Source organism: Petaurus breviceps, unplaced genomic scaffold, assembly GCF_028583685.1.
Source record: "Petaurus breviceps papuanus isolate PSGF00001 unplaced genomic scaffold, PetGlider_PUasm1.0 175, whole genome shotgun sequence".
Taxonomy (NCBI): domain Eukaryota; kingdom Metazoa; phylum Chordata; class Mammalia; order Diprotodontia; family Petauridae; genus Petaurus; species Petaurus breviceps.
The window spans coordinates 17,634,204-17,657,347 of NW_027185764.1; the positions used below are offsets into that span (position 1 = coordinate 17,634,204).

The 23,144-nt window shown below is 46.2% G+C and overlaps 2 protein-coding genes across 3 annotated transcripts in view; both read left to right on the forward strand.

Moving 5' to 3' along the window:
- Nucleotides 1-988: 988 nt before the first annotated feature.
- Nucleotides 989-23,144, forward strand: part of ADAP1 (ArfGAP with dual PH domains 1) — a 171,744-nt gene continuing 149,588 nt past the window's right edge. For both annotated transcript variants that reach the window (XM_069084872.1, XM_069084873.1), the window contains exon 1: nt 989-1,165. In XM_069084872.1, coding sequence (XP_068940973.1) covers nt 1,084-1,165 — 82 coding nt within the window. In that variant the 5' untranslated portion in view covers nt 989-1,083. The remainder of the gene's footprint in view (nt 1,166-23,144) is intronic.
- The window catches only part of PRKAR1B (protein kinase cAMP-dependent type I regulatory subunit beta), a 716,155-nt gene continuing 707,585 nt past the window's right edge, over nt 14,575-23,144 (forward strand). Inside the window, exon 1 of the mRNA XM_069084870.1 lies at nt 14,575-14,584. The gene's annotated coding sequence lies outside the window, so the exon portion shown is untranslated. The remainder of the gene's footprint in view (nt 14,585-23,144) is intronic.

The window sequence follows — 23,144 nt, forward strand, 5'->3', positions numbered from 1 at the left end:
TATCCCTTCCATATTTAAATCATTCATGATTCTCTTCCTCATCCTGAGGAAGCTGCCAGGTGGACAGAAATTGCCCTGAAAAGTTTTCCCATAAGCAAAGACATCCATTATTATGAAAAGCGCCATTTGGGGTGGGGGCGGAGGGATGGGAAGGCTTTTGAGGCTTGGAGACAGAATTTTAGGACCAGAGTTCCCAGGGATTTATTCCTACAAACCTCATTTCAGCTGAGGTCAGAGAGGTGGTTCTTACCCTTGAGCTGGGTAATTCCAGCACAAGCAATTGTGTTATTTAAAATTCAATTTTGGCTGGGGGGGGGGGGTGAGAAGGGATGTAAGGAATTTATTTGACCATCTCAAAACAGTTTTCTGGGACTGCTCCATCCTCTTTGGAAAAAGTACCCAAGGGCAGGTTTTTGTGCCCTTCGCCGGGCCACCCTGGCCAGTGCCCCACTGCACCACCACAGTTCCCTCCCTGCCCCTGCCAGTGGGCACCCTAGGTCACTGCGGCTGCAGAGGGCAGAGTTCTGGCCTGTGCGGTCCCGAAGGGGCAGGTGGGGTCCAGGCCCCCGTCGGGGCGGCGGGGCAGAAGGCGCCGCTGGGGGCCGCCCGTGCGCCAGCTTGGCCGGCCCTGGGCTGCGCCGTGCGCTCCCGGCTCGGCGCTCCGAGACACCGACACCGGCGGCGGCGGCGGCGACAGCAGCACAGTGTCTCCTCCGCCGTGGGGAGGAATGCGGAACCAGAGCCCGAGCCGAGGCCGCCGGAGCCCGGGCGCCGGGGCTGCGAGGATGGCAGGCGCGCCGCTCCCGCGGACGATGGCATAGCGCCTGGGTCCCCGCCCTGGCCACCTCGCGCTGCAGCCCGGAGCCTCCCCGCGCCCCGGCCCCCGCCCCCGCGCCCCCCATGCCGCACCGGCGGCGGGCGGCGAGGTAGCCCTTCGTCCCACCCCCACCTCTCCGTCCCCGCTCCCCCCACCCCACCCCCACCCCAAGAAGATTATTTAGAGAAGCGGCAGCGGGGGCAGCAGCAGCAGCAGCGGAGACAGCAGGAGACGCCGGGAGCGAGCGCCGGGCTCCAGCACCACCCATGGCGAAGGAGAAGAAGAGGGCTCTGCTCGAGCTCCTTCACCGAGACGGCAACCAGCTGTGCGCGGACTGCGGGGCACCTGGTGAGCGAAGTGGAGGGGGGCCGGGGGCGGGCTGGGGGAGGGGGCCTCTGGGTCCGGGCCGTCCCTTCTGCCAGCCTGCCGGCTACCTACCTGTGTGCCAGTGTGAGCCCTCCCCTGCCCGGATGGGAGACCACCTGGCATGCTCCCCACCCCACCACCAACCCAACGAGATCTGGGGGCCATTTGGCATGGGGGAGGGGGTAGGCCCCCCCCCCCCCCCGCTACACACATACACACACACACACACTGGGGGAGTGAGTGGGCGCCTCTGGTAAACCTCTCCTAGTCCCCGCCCTTACCCCTGGCTACCTTCCTTTCTCCTCCAGACTGCGGGGGTCCTAACCTCACCTTTCTCACTCCCTTATGGGCTGAGGGACCTTCGTGCTGCCCCCTAGAGGGGAAGGTCATATCCTGGAAACTGGGAGCGCTGCACCTGTTTGCCCCCGTCCCAGCTTTGGGGGGAGGGGGACACGTAGGTTAGGTGTTTGCATCTTACCACCTCCCCTGTAGCTCGTGTCTCTGTGCTCAACCTGTCTCCTCTTGGAAGTTTCTCCTTCCCTTTAGGGTATGGAAGTTATCGGCCTGAATGGGGGCTGGGGGAAGGGAGACTGCCCACAGCACCGTTCTCCAACGGGATTCCCTGGAACCCCCATCTCTTCCTCTCCTTCCTTCTTCCTCCTTTCCTTCTCCCTCCACCCCCTCCTCCTCTTATGCGTGTTGTCCCATTGCAAAATAGCTCCCGAGAAAAGAGGAAATCGTGGCGGGGTGATTGGGGAGGAGGCTGTCTGAGTCCCACGAACATCCAGCCCAGGAGAGGAAGAAAGGGTGTAACCAACTCCTGGCTATCCTTCCCATCCTGACCGTGAGCCTGAGTCTAAGACTGCCTCTAAGACTGCCCCTTTCTCAAAAAGGGGTGGGGGGGAGAAATAGGAGCATCCTCTCCCCCTCCCCAGTTTTGAAGGGCTGCACAGATAAAATCTGGAGCAGTATGGAGGCAGCTAGGAGTTTACCTGTGTCCCTGGGCCTACCTGGAGATGTTATCGGAGGGACCATCCCCAAAGCCTGCTGTTCGCTAAGAGCAGGTGAACTTGTTTTCCATCATCTGGAGGAAAATAAGCATCATGTTCTAATGGGAAGAGACTTAGACGATGTTAGAAGACTCAGTTCAGAACCTGACTGTCATTATACTAGGTCTGTGAACTTGAGCTGGTTGCTTTGCCCAAAGGGCACTCAGTTTTCTCATTTACAAAATGAGAGGGCTGAGGGAAAACAAATGAGTCTTAGTTGATCTCTATGCCACCTCTAACGTTCTGTGGGATTCTGTAAGAGAAGAGAGTTGGGAGTCCTTAAGGCAAGAATGGACCTTTGGAGATCATTGAGGCAGCTAGTTGATGAAGCCAATAGAGTGCTGGGCCTTCATATCGGAAGACCTGAGTTCAGATCCAAGCTCAGAAACTTCCTAGATGTTTTACCCTAGGCAATTAATTTCATCTCTGTCTGCTTCAGTTTCCTTAACTGTAAAATGGGGATGATAATGAAAGCACTTAACCTAAAAGGGTTATTGTAAGGATCAAATGAGATATTTGTAAAGCACCTGGCATGTATTAGGTGCTTGTAGTCTTCCCTTCTGCACCTTCCTTAAGTTAGCTCCTTTTTACAGCCAAGGAACTAAGACCTCTCCTTTCCCCCAGGGATTATGTCTAAAATTCATGTAAACAAGCATTTATTAAGTGCCCATTTTGTTCTAGGCAGTATAGTATAGACATCGTGTTAAACACCGGTCATACTTTGGTGCATACCACTGGACATAGCCTTGCCCAAGGTCACACAGGTCATAAATGACAAAGCCAGAATTTGAACTCAAGTCCTCTGACTTCAAATACAGAAAGAGCGCAGTCAGTCAAGTAGCATTTATTAAGACCTACTATGTTCTAGGTACTTTACTAAGCTCAGGAGCTGCAAAGAAAGATAGAAGACAATCCCTACCATCAGGAAGCTCACAATTTAATGAGAGAAGCGACATATAAACAGCTACATACAAAAAAGACATAGACAGGATCAGTTGGGAATCATTTTCAGAGGGAAGGCACTAACACTTATACCGTGCCAACCTGCCTCAGAACTCCCCAACCCCAAGCCCATCAAGGCATGCAGGTTCCATCCTAACCAGGGAAGAAGATAGGGAGCTATCACTCCCCTCTTCCTGCCATAACTTATAAGGGCCTGGGCTCTGTTGGGGCTGGAGTACCCTTATATCTGCCCTGCTTAGGAGTACGGAGGCTTTTATTGGGCTCCTCTGGGAGACATTCACCTATCAGCCAGAAACTCTGGTACTTGCTATAGCTTCCAGAAAGACCTTCCCAGTAGATTCTACTTGACAGGGTTGGCAGCTTTCTCCATCCTCCCCATGCCCCCTTCATCCCTGCCAGTTTCCCTGCCCTTACTCAATGTGCTGCTGGGGGTGGGGATGATGAAGGCAGGGGACAGTTGTTTAGTAAGACTGTCTGAATGGAAACACTAAGTATCGAGTGACTTTTCAGCACTAGTTGGCTAGGTCTTTATACCATATGGTGAGGGGAGGGAGGGTAGCAAGAGTGGAAAGTGATGTAAAAAGCAGAACCGGTCCTGGACGGCTTTACAGTAACAGAAATGACAGAGGTGGTTTTACAGTCCCTTCCCTTTCTCCCTGAAGAAGGCTCATTTTACTTGACTGTGTTTGTTCTGTGCTCCAGACCTGCAATTTCATCATTGTGGGGACCTCTTCCTACGGACAATCCTTCTACTGAGTCAGAGCTTGAACACTTTTGTTACTTAGTGGTTTAAGAAATCGGGCTGGGGAGCATTGATTGCCTAAACAAGTTACCTGGTCACAGAGCCAGTGCATGTCAGAAGCAGGATTTGAATCCAGATCTGACCATGCTGCCTCTACTATAACAGCATGGGATATAGTACTTTACATGTAGAATCTCATTTCATCCTCTAAACAGCTGTCATTATCCCCATTTTGCAGATAAGGGACTGAAAGTGAGAAAGGTTAAGTGGTTTGACCAGGTAATAAGTGATACTCAGGTCTTCCTCCCTCCAAGCCCAGAGCTCCATGCACTTTACCACCAACGTACCTTTGTGTATAGCTTTGTATGTGCGTGTGTGTGTGTGTATATAAGGTACATGTGTTCACATATATGTACACACAAATATGTACACACTCCCAGTCAGGCCCAGGGCAAACTCCTGTTTGCTTCTGTACAGCTTGGGATTGTCTAAACTCCCAATTCATATATACAATGCATTATGCATCAGCTTATAGATACATATATTTCTTTTTAAATTAAATGTATATTATGCATCTATAACTACACAGATATATACATATATAGGTATAAGTATGCATGTATATATATGTGTGTGCAGGTATATGTATGTATACACATAGAGCACTCTTGAATCTTATTGGCACATGGCTATTCTTCTCGCTGATATAGGTTGCATCCCACCCTCATTTGGACATCCTGTGTGATTCTTCTCTGTCTTTCTGTAAATCCAGAACCCAATGTCCTGGAGGCTTTGCTGTCATTTTAAATATTCTGTGGATATCACCAAACCGACCCTGGGCTGTCCCTCTGCCATTCCTCACTTTGGTGATAGGAACAGCCCACCCCCTTCTCTAGTCATGCATTCGTGGCCTTTGTCTTCTGCCTCACTTACTTCTTATACATAAATCAGTCATAATCTCTAATACAATGGATTCTGCTTTTTCTGCTTTCACTTCACCTCTGCCTTTCCACTGCTGAGCCTAAGGATGGGAGTCTCAGTTACACCTCTGATGGGATGACCTTAGGCAAGTCACTTAACCTCAGTGTTCCCTCTGTTGGACTAGATGGCCTCAGGCCTCTTCTGGCTTGACCACTTAAGCATTGCCACCTCAGACCTACCTCACAAGGGTGTTGTGGGGATACACAGTCTTGACTGTTTGTTGGTAATTGCCCCACTTTGAATGAGGTTATGCCCTCCCCGCCCTCGCCCCCAGAATTCTCTCCCTTTCTGTCTATTATGTGGTTGTTTCAGATGTAGGTCGGTGGTCCCATGATCCTTCCAGCTGTCAGTCTACAGTTTTAGGGGGCAGAACTATTTGGATCCGAATTGGTTGAGGGAATAAGCACATGGGCAAAATCACTTTTAATGTATCTAGGTAAATGTATTTTAAAATTGTTTGTTTTTTTTTTAAATGTGCACACACAGAGAGATACATGCATGATGTCCCAAAAGTCTTAGTGCGGGTTTAAAGTCTTAGTGTGGGTTTGACCTTTAATTGTTCAAACCCGCACTAAGACTTTTGGGACATTCTGCATATAGCAGTGACCCTGGAACTTGGCCTAGCGAGGGTGAAAGGAATGTACCTTAGGAGCGTTGTTCATAGCCACAAAATAGTTGTTAAGAGAATCAACCAAGGTGTACAAGATCTCAAGGTGTTCTTTTGGAGACCTGGGGCCCCATATTTTATAGCCTTGGGAAGGTGAGTTAGGGAGTGAGGCTTGTAGGTGGAGGGGAGGGAGAGCCCAGTACTGACCCCAAAATGGGACTTTACTGTAAGCATCCCTAAGAATTGGTACATATTGTGTGAGTTGGAAAACCAGGAATGCAGAGAAAGTGAAGTGGAAATTAAAGCAAATAGGTTGAAGATAAGAGGTCAGGCCCTCATTAATTTTTAGATATTGCTCAGGAACAAACTTAGCAGAAATTCTTACTTCCCCATTTCTCCTTGCCACTCCCCCCCAACTGTATTTCTGCTTGGCCAAAGAATATACCATGCCAAAGTGGGGGGCTGAGGAGAGGGGGAAAGCAAACAGGCCATGACTTTGGCCTAAATTCATTGAAGGGACACTGGGGTAGACCTGTTTTCTGTTCTGTGCCCATGCAAATGAGAGAGTATATGTTTGCTATTAGGAAACTGTGTTTCATCTGTGTTCTGCATGCAGTCACTCAGCCCATTCCCTTTCTCAATAACCAGGGGCTCGATATCTACACACTAGATTATTTTTGCCTAGGAGGGTACAAAGTTCACCTTTTGTGCCCATCCCCCTTCCCCTGGCAGTGGTGGTGATCATGGTGGTAGGAAACCCAGCCCTTGATACTTGGGTTTATGCAGTAAACTAGGCTGACTCATGGCGTGAGCTGCACTGTGCGTCAGCAAAAGAATGCATCCCCGGCTTCTTCCCCCAAGGCTCACCTCTGTGCAAATCCTGGCACTAAGGTCTCCTGCCCAGTTCTCTGTCTTTGTGTCTAGATGCTCTGGAGGTGAGGGTTGTCTGGGTAAGGGGGTTCACATCAGAATCCAGAGGAAGGAAGTGGGATTCACCAGATGTCCCTCCTCCTGTGCATCTCTGCTTGCTGCTTTCTGAGATGAAGCATCCACCCCCATCAGTCCCTGATGTGCTAGTCTGCCCTTTTCAAATATTGAAAATGATTCCCTAAAGTGGGACAGATACATTACTCATTGGTAGAGTAGGTGGTCCCCTCAAGTGTGTGATTTTGAAGGGTGCGGGGAAGGATAGCCAAGAACTTTGGAGGGGTATGTGGGTACATACAAATATGTTTGTGTATACACACATATGCACATATACACACATGTACATTCATCCACGGGGAGGGGGGAGAAGATTTCCAAAGAAGAGGAGTAGAAAGGAACTCTGTAGGTGAGATGAGGCTGCAGTATATTTCTGTCTGCATGCCTTTGCAAGGTGATTCTCCATTTAGGGAATGTATTCCATCCTCACATCTTCTCTTGTGATCCCTGACTTTCTTTAGAATAGGATTCTATTTTTTTTTTTGTGGTGGGCACCTTTGGCAGGCTGCTGAAGCCTACGAACCCCTTCTCAGAAGAATGTGTTTCCTTTGGTTTTGGAACTGGGTCTCCCTATCTTGCCTAGGCTGGAAGGAGAGCAGCTACTCATGGCCCTGATCCCAGTATCAATCAGCACCAGTTTTAATTGATTCCACTTTTCTTACCTGGGCTGGTTTGATCCTCATTAGGCACCCTGGTGATCCCCCCACACCCATGCACTTCCCTTCAGACCTCACCATATTGGTGCCTGACTTAACTCAGTCATCCAGTCAGCCTGAGCAGCTTACAACCCCCAAACACAAGTGACCCACCAGCTGAGCTTCTCCCAGTAGGACAGATTAACAGCTGCTCACCATGCCATAATACTGTTTTTAATTGCATAATATAAAATAAATAGGATTACAAAGGAAAGCAATTACATTGAACTATGTGATTTTATTTCCATCTAAGTCACAGAAGCCCTGAAATCTCTCCAGAAACCCCAGGTTAAGAACCCCTGTTCTAGAGCATAGCTTAGTTGCCACCAATATAAGTGGGGTTTACTTTATTCTTCAGTTACAAGAGACATCCCAGACTTGGAGAGAACGCTCCTCAGAACTCAGGGCAATTCCATCTGAGCAAATCTTGGGGTAAGAGGAAAAATGGGGACTAACAATGACTCTCCTCACTTGCCCCCCCAACCATGCCATAGTCTCACTTTTATATTTGGATCCCTGCCCCCTAGCACAGTACTGGCACATAGTAGGTGCTTTATGTATATTTGCTGAGGGATTGACTTCCAGCCAGTTGTTTTCTGTTCCTCTTAATATTTTTGTTGTTCAGTAGTTTTTCAGTCATGTCTGACTCTTGGTGACACTATTTGGGATTTTCTTTTCAGAGATAAGGAATGGTTTGCCATTTCCTTCTCTGGCTTATTTTACAGATGAGGAACTGAGGCAAACAGGGTTAAGTGACTTGCCCAGGGTCACAGAGCTAGTAAATATCTGAGGTCAAATTTGAACTCAGGCCTTCCTGACATGGGACCTAGAACTCTACTGCACCACCTAGCTGCCCCATCTTAAAATTATTTTGTTAATTTGTATATGACCTGTAGTAACTTTTTCCTGTGAATGTTCCATTCCCCCACTAAAATGTTAACTACTTAAGGATAAGGGACAGTTTTGATTTTATTTTTGTTTCCTTATTGCGTAGCACAGAGTGGACGATTAATAATTATTTGGTTGAATTGAATGTGTTAAAGTGTCTCCCCTGAAATATGTTGATGTTATTAGAGTATCATTCATTTCGATTTCGATGAAGACAAAGCAGCATGGGGCTGTGGGAAGATGGTTTAATAAGGAGACTTGGGTAGTGCAGTCTTGACTCTGTTACTAATTTGCTTTGTAACCCTGGGCTAGTCACTTTTCTCTGGGCCATTTCCTCATCAATAATATAATATTAGATGATTTCTGAACCCCCTTTCAACTCTTAAGACCCAAGGATTCCAGATTCTGATTCTGATTCAAATAGTCTCTGAACTACCTTGGGGGGGGGGGCACGGACTGCGGGACTCTGCCTTTCAGAGGGCTTCCAGGGAGGGGCTGAGTTAGAGAGATTTTTCTGCCCATTATCTGACTCTCAATATTGAATTACCATTTCAGTAATGGCTTCAGTTCTACTTCCCAGCATGAGTGGCACCTTATCAAACTGGGTGGCCTTTTTTAAATAATGTTCCTGGCATGTTAGGAAGCCTCTTGGTTTCCCTGGAAAACACTTTCCAGTCCAGACCCATCTGATAGGGGTTGTAGCTTATTGGAAATGGAATCAACTAGAGCAAATATTGAGATCTGGTATATGGCAGGGGGAAGGGAGAAAGGAAGATGCGTTCCCTGAGTTTCCTTACTAGAAAGGAATGAATATGGGATTCCTTCCCCACCATCCTCCATGCAGAGACAGACAGACAGACAGACAGACAGACAGACACACACACACACACACACACACACACACACACACACTGTCTCTTGGATTTTTACCATTTGATGCATATGAAGCCCAGTTCTTTTGTAAGGGGAGTTAAAAGGGGATGGATTTTTTTTTTCTGGTGACAGCTTTGTTAGGTTACCCAGTTGCTTTAGGGTTTCAACTGAAATAGCTACTGATCTCTTTGATCTGGTCTGATCCCCTTAAGCTAAACCCCAGGCTAAATCAAAATCATGCTTTGGGGGGTCAAACTATCTAGGCTAGGCTCCCTTACTGATAGGCAGGAAGGGGAGATAGGGCAGGCCCTGGAGCGACAGCTGTAAATGAGAGCCAGGCTGGAGATGAGAAGAAAAAAGAAATTAGGAGGGTTTTCCCAGAACACACCCTTTTACCATGCTCCAATGTGAGTGCATTCTCTCTCTCCTCTCCTTCCCTCCCTGTCCACCTCTGTTCTTCTGCTTTCATCTTCTTCTCTCCACTCCCATCCCTTTTTCTCTCCTCCCTTCCCTGGCTCTCTCTGCATCCCTCTGCTCCCCAGACCCCAGCTTTGCACCTCAGCTACCATTTTCGGAGGAGGGGAGGGGAAGGAATCCTGGGAGTATACAGTGAAAGGAATCATCCTTATGGGTCATTTCCTGACAATGAATGAGAGAACATTTTTGATAAAACCCTGGAGCATCAGGATAGAGATTTCAGGCAAAGAGCTGCTTAGCAGAGGGTGGCTCCTTTGTTTTTCCCACCGAGCTGGACTTTGTGTTTCCTGTTAGGGTAACTGTCAGTGAAGTCCTCAGATCTTCATGCATACCTAAGAAGTTCTCCTCTTGTGATTTTGTCTCTGAGAAGCATGTGCTTGGTACCTCCTGGTACAATGGAAAGAACATTGGCTTTGGAGTCAAAGACTAGGGTTCCTAGCCCTCTGCTGACACTTTCAACAGGTCAGTCTACAAGCATTGATTAAGCTCCTACTATGAATGTGCAGGCCTTGGGCAAATTACTGAGACTGCCCCAGGAAAACACTTTCCAGCCAGATCCATCTGATAGGGGTCAGTGCTTACAGAATTACAGAAACATTGTTTCCTCATCTGTCAAATGAAGGGGTCCCTTCCAGTATCACTCCTGTATCCCAAACCTCTCTTTGCATGCCCAGAACTTAACACAAGGCCTGGGACACAGGAGGAGCTTAATAAATGCTTGTTGACTGACTGGTTGATCCCCCTCCTCTGCTCCAACTGCTGACCTTCCTGGCTTTCTTTAAGTCCCAACGAAAATCCCACCTTCTACAGGAAGCCTTCTGCAACCCCTCTTCATTCTAGTGTCTTCCCTTCGTTAATTATTTCCAACTTTATCTTAGGTATAGCTTGTTTGTACATATTTATTTTCATGTTGTAGTCTCCTCCTTTAGACTCTAAGCTCCTTGAGGGCAGTCTCTTTTTGTATCCCCAGGACTTAACACAGTACCTGACATATAGTGGGCTCTTAATAATCACTTAATAATTGTTTATTGAGTGATTGGTTAATATGGATTGATTGATCACACAGCTAAATGTTAGGTTATTACCACTTGAGGTCTGTGACAGGGGCAGGGGAGTGGGAGAATAAGTGAATTTTCTCCAAGTAAGTGAATTTTCCAGATAACTGAATTTCATCCCCTGAAGTACTAACAGGTTTTTTTTTTTAAGTTTTAACCATTTAAGTGAAATCCTTTTACATGCTTCCCCCATGTACTGGGAATTATCTATTTGGTAAAGAAAGTTTATTGAAGCTGAGTCTTTGGCCACAACAATTCATCAGACAAAGTATGCTGAACATAATTTACCCTTTTCTTGATGACTCAGGCCTACCATTATGAATACCATTGCTTCCTGAAGTGCCACTGTGGTCATGCCCCTCCCCTGCTCAAAAAATGGTCTGTAGCTACCCGTGACCTAATGAACAAAGTTCTGACTCTTTAGTTTGGCAGCAGCTCTCCAAATTTTGGCTAAGATCAACCTTTCTAGGCTGACCTCCTACTGGCTCCTAGAACACCCCTTCTACTCCAGCCAAACTGAACTACTTCCTGTTCCCTGAATGCATTCTATGTGATACAGTGGATAGGTGCCCTGACTCTTCAGTCATAAGCTCTGGGTTCAGGTCCTGCCTCTGACACCTTTTACCTAGGTGATAATTAGGTAAGTCACTAACTTCCCTGACCATTTGGTTTTTTGATCTGTAAAATGAGAGGGTTGAACTAGATGGTCTCTGAAGTCCCTTCACAACTGAAGAACTAGGATCTGACATAATTATATGTGTATACTTGTGCTCTGTTGCAACGTGTAGGGCCATTGGCCTCTGCTTGTGTTGGCCTAATGACTTGCCTAGGTCACATTGCTGTGGTAACTTTTTAACTGCAGGCCCAGCACTATCTCTCCATCGTGCCATCATCTGCCTTGACACCTTGTTTGGGACCATGTTACTTATCTCCCCTGTTAGGCTGTAAACTGAGACCCTGAACAATTAAGTGACTTTCAGGTAGAAAGAGTCAGCAGAGTCTTTGGGCTTTGGGTTAAGGAGATGGTAGAAGGAAGAGAGTGGTGAGAGAGAGAAAATAATTGACCTGAATGCCATGAACTGTTTTTTTCCTTCCTTCCTTCCTTCCTTCCTTCCTTCTTTCCTTCCTTCCTTCCTTCCTTCCTTCCTTCCTTCCTTCCTTCCTTCCTTCCTTCCTGTTCCCTATCTCACCTAGGCTGGAAGTGCAGGGCCACTCATGGGCCCAGTTCCAACTCTGATGAGTATGGAAGTTTTGACCTGCTACATTTTTCACCCCTCCTTAGGCAAGCTGGTGGCCCCTCATTCCCAGGGGCTTACCATATTAATACTGAACCTATTGTGGACAATTTCCTGAGCTATAGATCAGAACTCCTGAGCTCTAGAGATCCTCCAGCCTCAGCCTCTCCAGCAGTAAGGGTTTACAGGTGTGTGCTACCATATCCAATGTATCATCTTCATTTTAAGGATAGTGAAACTAAAATTCAGAGGAGTGGAATAATTTAAGGTCACATAATTAGTAAGTAGCCCAACCCCTCTGCTGATAAGCATAGAAACTCCAACTTACTCCATTTTTGACATAGGTCAGTCAGCCCTCCTTAGGCAGTCTCGAAGTCCTCCATTCTAGGAACCCACCATTTAGGTGTTGGGGCTTACTGAGGACACCCATTTGGCTTTAGCCCACTGCAGCCCAGGACTCCTGAACTCAAGCTAAACTCAGTCTTTCTAGTATCAGGGACTGGTACCTGGCAGCACTCCTGGTGAGCTTGTTTCATAGTTTGATAATTATTTTTCATTATACAACTAGGTCTCAATTAGTACAACATAATGAATCCCTGAAGTGGTCACATTATTTGAATTTGTACTATTCAAAGTTTTAATTATACCTAAAATATGGTAATTGACTTCAGCTTAGTGGAGATATGCAATGAAAATTCAAAAAAATGTGACTGTGTCATAGGATTTGTTAATCAAATCTTTTTGTAATTGGTTTCCTTTCCTCTGTATCTTATTTGATGCATTCTTCTGAGAAAGGGTTTGTAGGTTTTTCTAGACTTGGTGAAACAGTAATATAAGTTAATTTTCAAAGGTACCTAACTAGGCACTAATGACCATGGGGCTTAGGAGGGGTTTTGTGAGCTATGAGTGTTTCTACCATCCACAACCACTTCTTTCATTATGATTCCCATTTCCTGACACCCCCTTAAAGAGAAGCAGGTGGGGCACTGTAGAAAGAACACTATATATAAAATCAAGGGATCTGGGTTTGAATTCTGATTGCCACTTTCTAGCAGTGTGACCCTAAGGCAAGTCTAATTTTACCTCTTTGGGCCTCAGTTACCTTATCTGTAAAATGAAGGGGTTGGGTAAGAAGGCCTTCAGAGTTCTTTCCCCAATCTAAATCTATGATCCTCTCAGGTACCCTATTTTTGTAGCTTTTGTCATCCATTCTTCTCTGCTAAGTTTTTTAAGACTCTCTCTCTCTCAGGACTATTTAGATTTTAATAGGGAGCTTTTAAAGGTTGAAAAGCCTTCTAAAAGCAAAGAAATGCATCTCTTAAGGGGAATGTCAGACCCCATAAAAAGCAATGGGAGTACTGTTTGGGGGATCGAGGGACTTTTCATACCAAATCCAAGGTCACCCTCCCCACCCATAAGCAGACCCAGAAGCCTAAGATTTGTGGTCCATAATAAGGCTTGTCATTCATTCCCTTTCCCTGGCATCAGTGTGGTAAGAAATCCCACTACAATCCAGTGGTTCTTAATCTTTTTTATGTTCATCCTTTGGGTAGTCTTACTGAAGCCTGCAGACACCTTCTCAGAAGAATGTTTTTAAACAAATTTTTTTAAACATATTTTTAAACAATTGTGTTTAAAGCATAAAATAAAATAGGATTACAAAGGAAGCAATTATATTCAAATGATGATTTTTTTTCTCATCCAAGTTCAAGGCTCCACAGACCCACAGATCCCAGGTAAGAATCCCTGACTCTACCCAAATCCCCGTTATTTATAGGCCCTAGACCAGACCTTCAGATAAATCAGGCCTTCAAATATATTCCGCCTTTTGCCTCTTTTAACTACTTAGAATTTCACAGGTGTTTGAAGGAGGTGGTATACAGAGGCAGGTACCACTGTGTTCATTGCATAGAATGGGAAAACTGCAGAGGCTGACGTTTCCCTTCTGATCTACGCTGCCTCACCCTCAGGTATTTAATGAGCAGCTAGGTCTGGGTGGCACTGTAGCTGGGAAGGAGGTCAGGCCCTCGAGGTTTACAAGGTGATGGAGAGACCCACTGTTCAGGTGGATCCCTTGTTTCAGGATTGGCCACTTTTCTCTTCTGATCAGTCTGCTGTGAGAAGCACTCAGGAGCGTCTTTGGCCAAATCCTGCTGTTTGTTATCCCAGGGGCATGCCAACAGCGTAACTTCAGCAAAGAGGTCCCTGCCTACCTATGTCCTACCTTCTTCACATTCCCAGGAAAACCTACAGTGGTGAAGGTGTTTGTGTATATATGAGTCTGTGTCTGTGTCTGTCTATTTAGACGCAAGGCAGACCCAAAGAGGAGAAAAGAAAATTCACCTCCTCTTCTTTGCAGAAGTGGGGAGCTGGTGTGAAACAATGCATAAAATGTTAGATTCATTTGTTATGTTGGTTAGTTTTGCTGAACTTCTTTCTGTTTTTTTTTTCCTTTACTTTTCGTTGTCACAAGGGATGACTGCTGGTTAGGGGAACAGGGGAGGGATACATTCAGAAATTATGGTGATGTGAGAAGAAAAGATTGGAATAAAAAATTCTTTTTAGAGAAAGCAAGGCAGAACTTAATAGTTATTAGGGAATTTGTCTTGTAGTCCAGGCTTAGCTCTGACTCATGGATTATTGTGTGATAAAACTCCCTAAATCTTAGTATCCATCTTGGGGAAACCCGAAGGGTGCCTTGAGACAGAATTAACCATTCACAAAGTGTTTCATGGGCTGGATTAAAAGATGTTTCAGGGCCATCATCAGATCCTTGAGAATAAGGAATAGCTTCTTATTTATCTTTTCTATCTGCCCCCAACCCTCTTCTACTCCTAGCAAAGTACATGGGGATACATAAGAATTGTTTGTTAAATGAAAGAATGTGAGAATCATGCTGCACAACAGGAACAGAAAAGTTTAATTTTGGTTTAAGAATCTCCCTCTGCCTCTTCCCCTCTCTTATTTCCTCCCCTTTCAGTCTTCCCCCTCCCCTCCACCCCCCTCTACATACATGTCATACATATACACATGTGGGTGTGGAGAGAAAGAGGTAGAAACAGACACAAAAAGACAGAGAGAGAGAGAGAGAGGTAGAAGCAGACACAAGGAGAAACAGAGAAGGAGAGACAGACAGAGAGAGATAGAAACAGTCACAAAGAAGTAGAAACAGAGACAGAGGGAGAGACAGAAACAGAGAGATGGAGAGAGGCATTTAGTCTTTTCAGCTAAGTGTCTCCTTTGCCATCAGGAAGAAGCATTTCCTTTTACGGTATCTTGAATACAGCTCAGACTACCAAATGCATCAGCAGACGCTTCTCTCATCACCATGCCTCCCAGACGTCTGCTCACATTGATGCTCTGTAGAGAAGCTGTGATTGATCTGAGTCTGGAGAGGGTATCTCTTTGAGCCACAAATGACTCATCATTAGATACAATAAGACTCTATCACCAGGCAGTATTTATTAAAGGAGAATCATAAGAAGAGGTCACTGCTTAATCCAAAGGAATGAATCACTAATGGTAGAATTTCAGGCTTTGGTTGGGTAGAAATTTATGGGCGAAGGATCTTAGAATCATAGATAGAGTTGGAAAGGACATTAGAAACCATCTAGTCCAATACCCTAATTTTACAGAGGAGGAAACTAAGGCTTAAATGATTTGCCCTATATCACACAGATAGTAAGCAGAGCTGAGCCCAGATCTTTACCTGGACTTTGACTTCACCCCATCATACAGCTCCTTCACTTCACACCGTATAAACAATCCTTTAGTCTCATGCTCTGATGAAAATTGTTGGACTTTTAACAATCACTGACATGCTCTTTCCAGGCTTCTGAGAGAAGCTTCCTGGGGACCTAGCCTACTCTACCAAGAGCCTCCAGCTAGGTAGTCTTTTACTTAGTAAACTGTAGCTTTCCCCTCCCACTGTTGATACAGTTGCCCTTGACCCTGTACTTGCTGGTCATCTGGTGTCTCAGACCCATGGTGACTTTAATCCCTCTGGGCTTCCTGGGAAGTGAGTCTGACAGCCTCCTGCTAGTACCTCTAACTGAGGCATGAATACCAAGGGTTCAGATAGCAAGAGTTCCCTGGAAGGAAGAAGGGAGCTAGCAAGATTATTTGCCTCACTTAACAGCCCCAAAGCACCAGGTAGCCCCCTACCACAGCAAATGGCAAAGGTTAGTTGCTAGGCTTCTCCAGTAGAAGAGAAAGTCATAGCTTGGACGTGACTGTTGCTGCTGCCCTGTTAGTACAAATAATTGAGAACTGAATTGACTGCTATTTCTAGACTCATCTTCTTCAAGCGCACCCTAATAGGAGTTTTGTCATTCATTCTCTTCCTAGGCTCTGGCATCTGTCTGTCCTTCAGGTGGGGACAGTGAATGATACAATATGGAACAAGAGAGGGACCTTAGGACCCAGTGTAGTTCAAAGTCAGCGGGGAAAGAGCACTTTGACTTTGAAGTCTAAGTTCAAATGCTTTCTCTGGCATTTACTAGCAATGTGACATGAGGTAAATTACTTCACTTTCCTGAACCTCAGCTTCCTTATCTATAAAACAAGAGGGTTGGGCTGCATGGCCTCAGAAGTTCCTTCCCACTGCAGAGCCCTGGGCCCATGAGCCAGCCCAACCCTCCCATTTTACAGGAAAGGAAACTAAGACCCAGGGAGAATAAGTGACTTGCCCAGTCAGCCAGATCATATGGTAGCCCAGCAGGATGCTCTTTCCATCCTACCACACAGGGAGGAAGAGGAGGGACAGTCTTTAAGATCATTGCTAGAGGAATTTTAGGTATCAGTTTGATTTAGAATAAGTTGCATGGTCTGGAAAGGCAGATGCAGAAACTCACGCACCTCTACTATTCTTCACAATCAGCTGCTATTTTTCTGTATTAATGGAGAGCAGAAATAGTGTTAGGTTCTCAGAAGATGCTGCATGAGAGGCATTGAGGTATGGTGGATAATAATGCTTTAAGGTTTGCAGAGTCATGTTACCTCATTTGTACTCCACCACAACCCTGGAAGGAAGGTAGGTTTTGTTATTACCCCCAATTTACAAATGAGGGAACTGAGGCTGAGACGGGTTAATTGACTTGCCTGGGAGTAACGTAGTTAGTAAAAGACTAGAGGCAGAATTTGAATTCAGGTCTTCTTGACTCCAAATCCAGCATTCTGTGCTTAGCACAGTACCTGGTATATCATAGGTGCTTAATAAATGTTGACTGACTTGACTATGCCATCTTGGAGTCAGAAAGACTTGGCTTTCAGTCCTGCCCTAGATACTTAGCTGAGTGTCTCTGGGTAAGTCATTTGAACTTCTCTAGGTCTCAATTTTCTCATCTGTGAACTGGGCATAATAACAGCACCTCCCTCACAGGGTTGTTGGAAGGCTCCAGATTTTGCAGATGTTAATGCTCTTTGGACACGTGAAAGTGCTGCTATTATTTCATTGGCAGCAGATTTACTTTCCTAATTAGGTTTTGTGAAAATGTATTTGAATTTCCCGAGCCCACAGTGGCCAGGCCTTGTGGGGGACAGCTGAGAAATCTGCCTACTATTAAAAAAAATAAGTTGGCAGCAGGCCCTGCACAGAGTAGATTACCCCCCTCCTCCCCCAGTAAAATAAAAAATAATGGTTCCAAGAGATACACTCCTTGAAATCTCATTGTTGGGCCCTGTGAGTGAGCGGTGGGGTGGGGGAGCCCTAGCTTTTCCTGGTGCTAGATGAAATTGTTTTATCCCTGGCCCAGGGGCCAGTCTTAACCTTGAGATACTTCCTGAACTGAAAGCAGGTACTGTGCAGGGGCAGGGGCAAACCACATCAGCCCCTCCCCAGCTCTTCCGGGTTGGGGGAGTAGCCCAGAGTTCCACATTTGCTTGGTAGGTTTTGGTGGTTGGCATTCCAGTGTGTGCCTTGCCTATTGTGAGAAGCAGCAAAGAAAAATGTCTTTTGATATCAGATTTTTGGTATCATTGATGTTTGTTTCTAACACTAACATTCCAATAAGAATGTAAGTTCCTTCTAGAGGATAGGGAAGTCCTAGCTTTTAATTTCTTCCCCTCCATGGGCTGCTTCCTACACTGCATTGATGCCAGTGCCTTCAAGGGTCCTCGCTTGGGAGCTAGAAGGGACCTTAGAGTTGATTTGGTCCCCACCACTTCATTTTATTTTATTATTATATTTTATTTTGTTATACATATTATTTTATTTTGTTTTGAGACTTTGTTTAGCTATTTTGCCAAGCTTGGAAGGTTAGTAGCCACCCATGCACCTGATCCCAGTACTGATCAATATGGAGGCTTTAACTGCTCTGTTTTTCTGGCCTGGGCGGGTTCATCCCTCCTTTGGTAGCCCTTCACTCACTGGGGCTCACCGTGTTGGTGTAAGACAGTGAGGACACCCAGTGGACTTTAGCCCTGATACCACTCAGAACTCCCAAACTCCATCGATCCTATGGGCCTCGGGAACTATGGGATGGGTCACCAGTCAGGTCCTCTGACTGCAGAACCTGTGCTCCTTCCCCTGAAAAGTCAGAGCAGAGAGACACTTTAGAGGTCACCTAGTCCAAACCCCAAGTTTTACAGAAGAGGAACAGAGTTCCAAAAGGTGAATCATTTGTCCAGAATCAGTCAGAGGAAGAGCTGTATCTAGTAACCCAGGCCTCCTGAATCCCATTTCTAAGCTCAGTCTACATTCATTCATTTGGTCAGTGGCAGAACCTTGGAGACGAGTGACAAGAAATGAAATCCAGGGTTGTGTCCGATGAGCAGAATGGAGAATGGGCCTCCTCCCAATGTACTGGTTCCTCCAGCCCCTAGCAATGGGTCCTATAGTTCAGTGCTTGGTGTTGGTGACTCCTAATTGTAAAGGCCTGAGGTAAGGAGGAGGCCAAATCATTTTCTGTGAATTTCACTTTCTTCTCCATAAAGACCCTTTATTTTTTTTTTGAGGGGGAAGACAATTGGGGTTAAGGGACTTGCCCAAGGTCACACAGCTAATTAAGTGTCAAGTGTCTGAGGCCGGATTTGAACTCAGGTCCTCCTGACTCCAGGGCCAGTGCTCTATTTACTGTGCCACCTAGCTGTCCTGGCCCTTTATTTTTAAACTCACAAAATATGGGCTATCAGTTTGTTTTCAAGACGTGGCACCCTTAATAGAGAAAGACCTTCTGGCCCCTACCTGGAAATTAGCAGTCTGTGGAAATAGGGCTGGCATAGCCTGGGCTGCTGGGTTCTTCAGAGTTCAAGCATTAGGTTGAATCTAATACTTCTGAGAAAAACATCAGGATTCCTTCTTTCTAGGCCTTTGGCTGACCCCAGGATGGCTGATGGTTTGGCAGCTTTCCTCAGCGACAGGGACTGAACTTGGGATTTTGTTGATATAAGGAGCTCCTATCAATGTAGGTTGGCAGCTAAAGCTTCCTTGCCAGGCTCACACAACCAGTATGTGTCAGATTTGGAACTTGAACCCAGAGCTTTCCCGACTCTGAGGCCGTCTTTTTGTCCAATACTCTAGAAATGCCTCTATTCCTTCATTTGTGCCCCCCTCCCCCCCAAATACTTGCATCTGCCACTGGATATAAAGTAACAAGGCATTGTACTTGTGTTTTGGTTTTATCATTCCCTCTCTGGTTACTTTCTCCCAGCCCTGCTGATCGTTGGTTTAAAATACTTCCTGATTTTCTGTTGGATCAGCATTTTGTGGAGGGAAAGCCTCCTGATGTGTGTGGCCCAGCACAGGCCTTGCAAGACCTTTCCTGGCTTTCCACAAAGCCTGGGAGTTGAGGCCCATGTTTGGAATCCAAACAGGCAGTCCAAGCAGGGCATGACTAGGGCCAGGTGGGACTGTGGCCAAGCATGAGGTGTCCAGCCTGCACAGCCTTGGCCCACCTGGTAAGAGACTTGATTTGGGAAGTAAATTGGATACGGTTTAGCAAGTGTCTCTGCAGGGCCCCGTATGATATCCAGCCTTATGTCTTAGTCTGGACTTTGGTCCTGCCAAATCTATGTGTGAAAGAAGGAAGGAAGAAAGAGGAAAGAAGGGAAGGAAGAAGGAAAGGAAGGAAGGAAAGGTGGGAGGGAAGAGGAAGAAAGGAAGAGAGAGGAAGGAACAGAGGGAGGGAGGAACAGAGGGAAGGAGGAAAGAATAGAGGGAGGGAGGAAGGAAGAAAAGGAGAGAGGAAAGAAGGACTGGAGGGAGGGAAGAAGGAAAGGAAGAAGGGAGAGCAAAAGGAAACATGGAGGGGCTGCCAGGTGGCTCAGCGAATAAGAGCACCGGCCCCAGTGTCGGGATGACCTGGGGATCAAATCCAGGTTCAGATACTCAGCACCACACCCAGAAATAACTGGCCGTGTAACCTTGAGCAAGTTACTTAACCCTGATTGCTTTAAAAAAAAAAAAAAAAAGGAAACATGGAAGGAAGGAAAAAGCACTGTGTTAAGTGCCTTTTACAAATATTATCTCATTCAGTCTTCACAACAACCCTAAGAATAGGTGCTATTTTTATCCCCAATTTATAGTTGAGGAAATGGAGGAAGACAGAAATTAAATGACTGGTCCAGGATCACATGACTAGTCAGTATCTGAGGCTGGATTTAAACTTGGGGCTTCCTGACTCCAGGCCTTAGCACTCCATTCACTGGGTCACCAAGCAGCCAGTATAAGAATGTGATTGCCACTTTCTGCCATTTGGGTTCTGGCACATTCCTCTCCTGTAATCTCCCTTTACTGCCAGTTCATGTCCCTGGCTCTAATACAGCCATCACCTCCAGCAAGTCCATTGGCTTAGATTTAGAGCTGGAAGGGCTGTTAGATGTCATTTAGTCCAAGAGATTGTGACCTGCCCAAGGTCACACAGGCTTAAGATGATAGATGTCGAGCTAGAAGACTTTAAAGGCTGCCATGTCTACCTGCTTCATTTTCCAGATAAGGAAACCGAGGCCCAGAAAGAGGTTAAGTGGCTTGGCCAGGTTTGCCCAGCAAGGCGATAAATAATGGAGCCTGGCATTCAAGCCCGCAGCTCTCCTCTGATTCCAAATCTGGTTCTCTTTTACACTGCACCAAGATGCCTCCCATCTGCAATACAGTGATTCATCATTGGGGGCATATTGCATTTTAAGCAACCTCATGTCATTCATCCTGGCCAGAGTTTCTGTGCCCAGGAGATTCTAAACTCCCCAGAAGAAGGGGGAGTTTCTGGGCCTGGGCAGCCACTGCAGGGCTGTGCCCTGGGCGTCAGGTCGCCTTGAACTTCTGCTAACCTCGCCTGGCCCCTCCCTGGGGGTTGGGTTTTTCCTTAAGCTCTGGCAGGTGGAGATGTGGAGTGCTCCGGAGGTTCCTTGATGTGCCTCGGGCCAGGTAGTTGATCGAGAGCCAGGTTTAGGCCCAATGCCAGGCTTCTCACTTCCTGAATCACTTGCCTAGGCTTATATCTCTTTCCCAGGACCCAGTGAACCTTGTTTAGGCTTCCTGCCTGGGTAGTGTGAGGGCATATTCTGTTTGGTGGTGGGGCCACGAAGGGGATTAGGTTGAATCGGGCTTTACAGATGAGGAAACTGAGGCCCAGGGAGATTTAGTGACTTGCCCAAAGTTACACAAGTAGTGAGTGTCCAAAGAGGGATTTGATTCCAAGTTTTCTGACTCCAGAACCATTATTCTTACTGAGCTGGGTTCAAGTCCTCCTCTGTGTGGTGTGTGGTCACTGTGTGGCCCTTGGACCTTCCCTGGGTCCTTTCAATGCCCCCAGATGACTCTCTAAGATTGTAAATGAAAGAGGAGTTCGTGGGAGCCTAGATCCAGGGCTGGAAAGGGCCCTAGAGGTCACCTAGTCTAACCCCCCTCATTTTACAGGTAAGGAAACTGAGATCCAGGGAGATTCAGTGATAAAGTTACACAGTAAGTGCCAGAAGTGGAATTTGAACCCAGGTCTTTTGACTCCAGAGTTAACAACATTTCCCACTGCACCATGTACCATGTACCCTTTATGTCAGAAGGGAGAAGGGAAAGAGGGAAAGGAATACACACTCCCCCCTCTGCTATGTGGTTTTTCTAAATATCATAGAGCACTGGGCTTGGAATCAGGAAGACTCATCTTCATGAGTTCAAATCCAGCCTCAGATGCTTACCGTCATTTGACTTTGTTTGCCTCGGTTTCCTAATCTGGAAAATGAGCTGGAGAAGGAAACTGGAAACCACTTCAGTATCTTTGCCAAGAAAACCGAAAAATTGGGTCCTGGAGAGTCGGACAAGATGGAAATGACTAAACCACCAAAACAAAAATCTCATTTGACCTTCACAACAACCCTGGGAGATAGGTACTGTTATTTTATCACCATTTTACAGATGAGGAAAATGAGGAAAACAGAGCGTTAAGTGACTTGCCCAGGGTCACACAGTGAGGAAGTGTCTGGAGCCAGATTTGACCTCAGACCTTCCTGACTCCAGACCTAGGGTTCTATCCACTGTGACACCTCATAGCTTGATCAAGGGGCAGGACTGACTCTGGAGTTGGGGTGAGTAATAAGAGATAGCTGGAGCTCCATCCTTACTATCTTGGGGCTAATTGCGTCTCCCTACTGTTGGCCCTCAGAAATCTGGCCACATGTACCACAAGGACAAGTGATGTCACAGGTTCTCTACTCCTACTTCTTAATTTGACTGATTAGGAAATTGGGGCCCAGAGAGATTGGGTGAATTACCCCAGATCACATAGCCAAGATTCAAGATCTAGATTCTCTAATTGCCCTGAGTCACTGACACTGTTCCCCAGATTACTTTATCTGAGGCAGGCTGGTTTGGGGAGGGAGGGTTTGATGAGGAGAGTGCAACATTTGGGTGGAAAATAGAAATTACCCAGGGATAGGGAGGAATGGTGAACTTTTTTTCTTTTTAGTTTTTTTGTATTTGTTTTTTTATTTGCTTTTTTTGGGGGGTGGGGTAGGGGTTAGATGACTTGCCCAAGGTCACAAAATAAAGAATAAAACTTGCTACTTTTGTGTTGTGTCTGAGGCCGGATTTGAACTCAAGTCTTCCTGACTCTAGGGCTGGTGCTCTATTCACTGCACCACCTAGCACCACCTAGCCTCCCCCCCCCATTTTTTGTATTTGTAACACCACTGTTACACTGTCACACTGCCTGACACATAGTAGCTGCCTAATATAATAGGCTTGTTGATTGTGTGAAGGGAAAGGGAAGGAAATAAGCATTTATTAAGTGCCTGCTATGTGCCAGGTACTGTGCTAAATGTTTTACAGATATCTCATTTGATCCTCACAGCAACCCTAGGTGCTATCTATTATTGTCATTTTACAGTTGAGGAAACTGAGGCATAGTGGCCTAGAGTCACACAGCTAGTTAAGTGTCTTGAGTTTGTAATTGATTTGTCTTCAGCACTGCACAAGATACATGG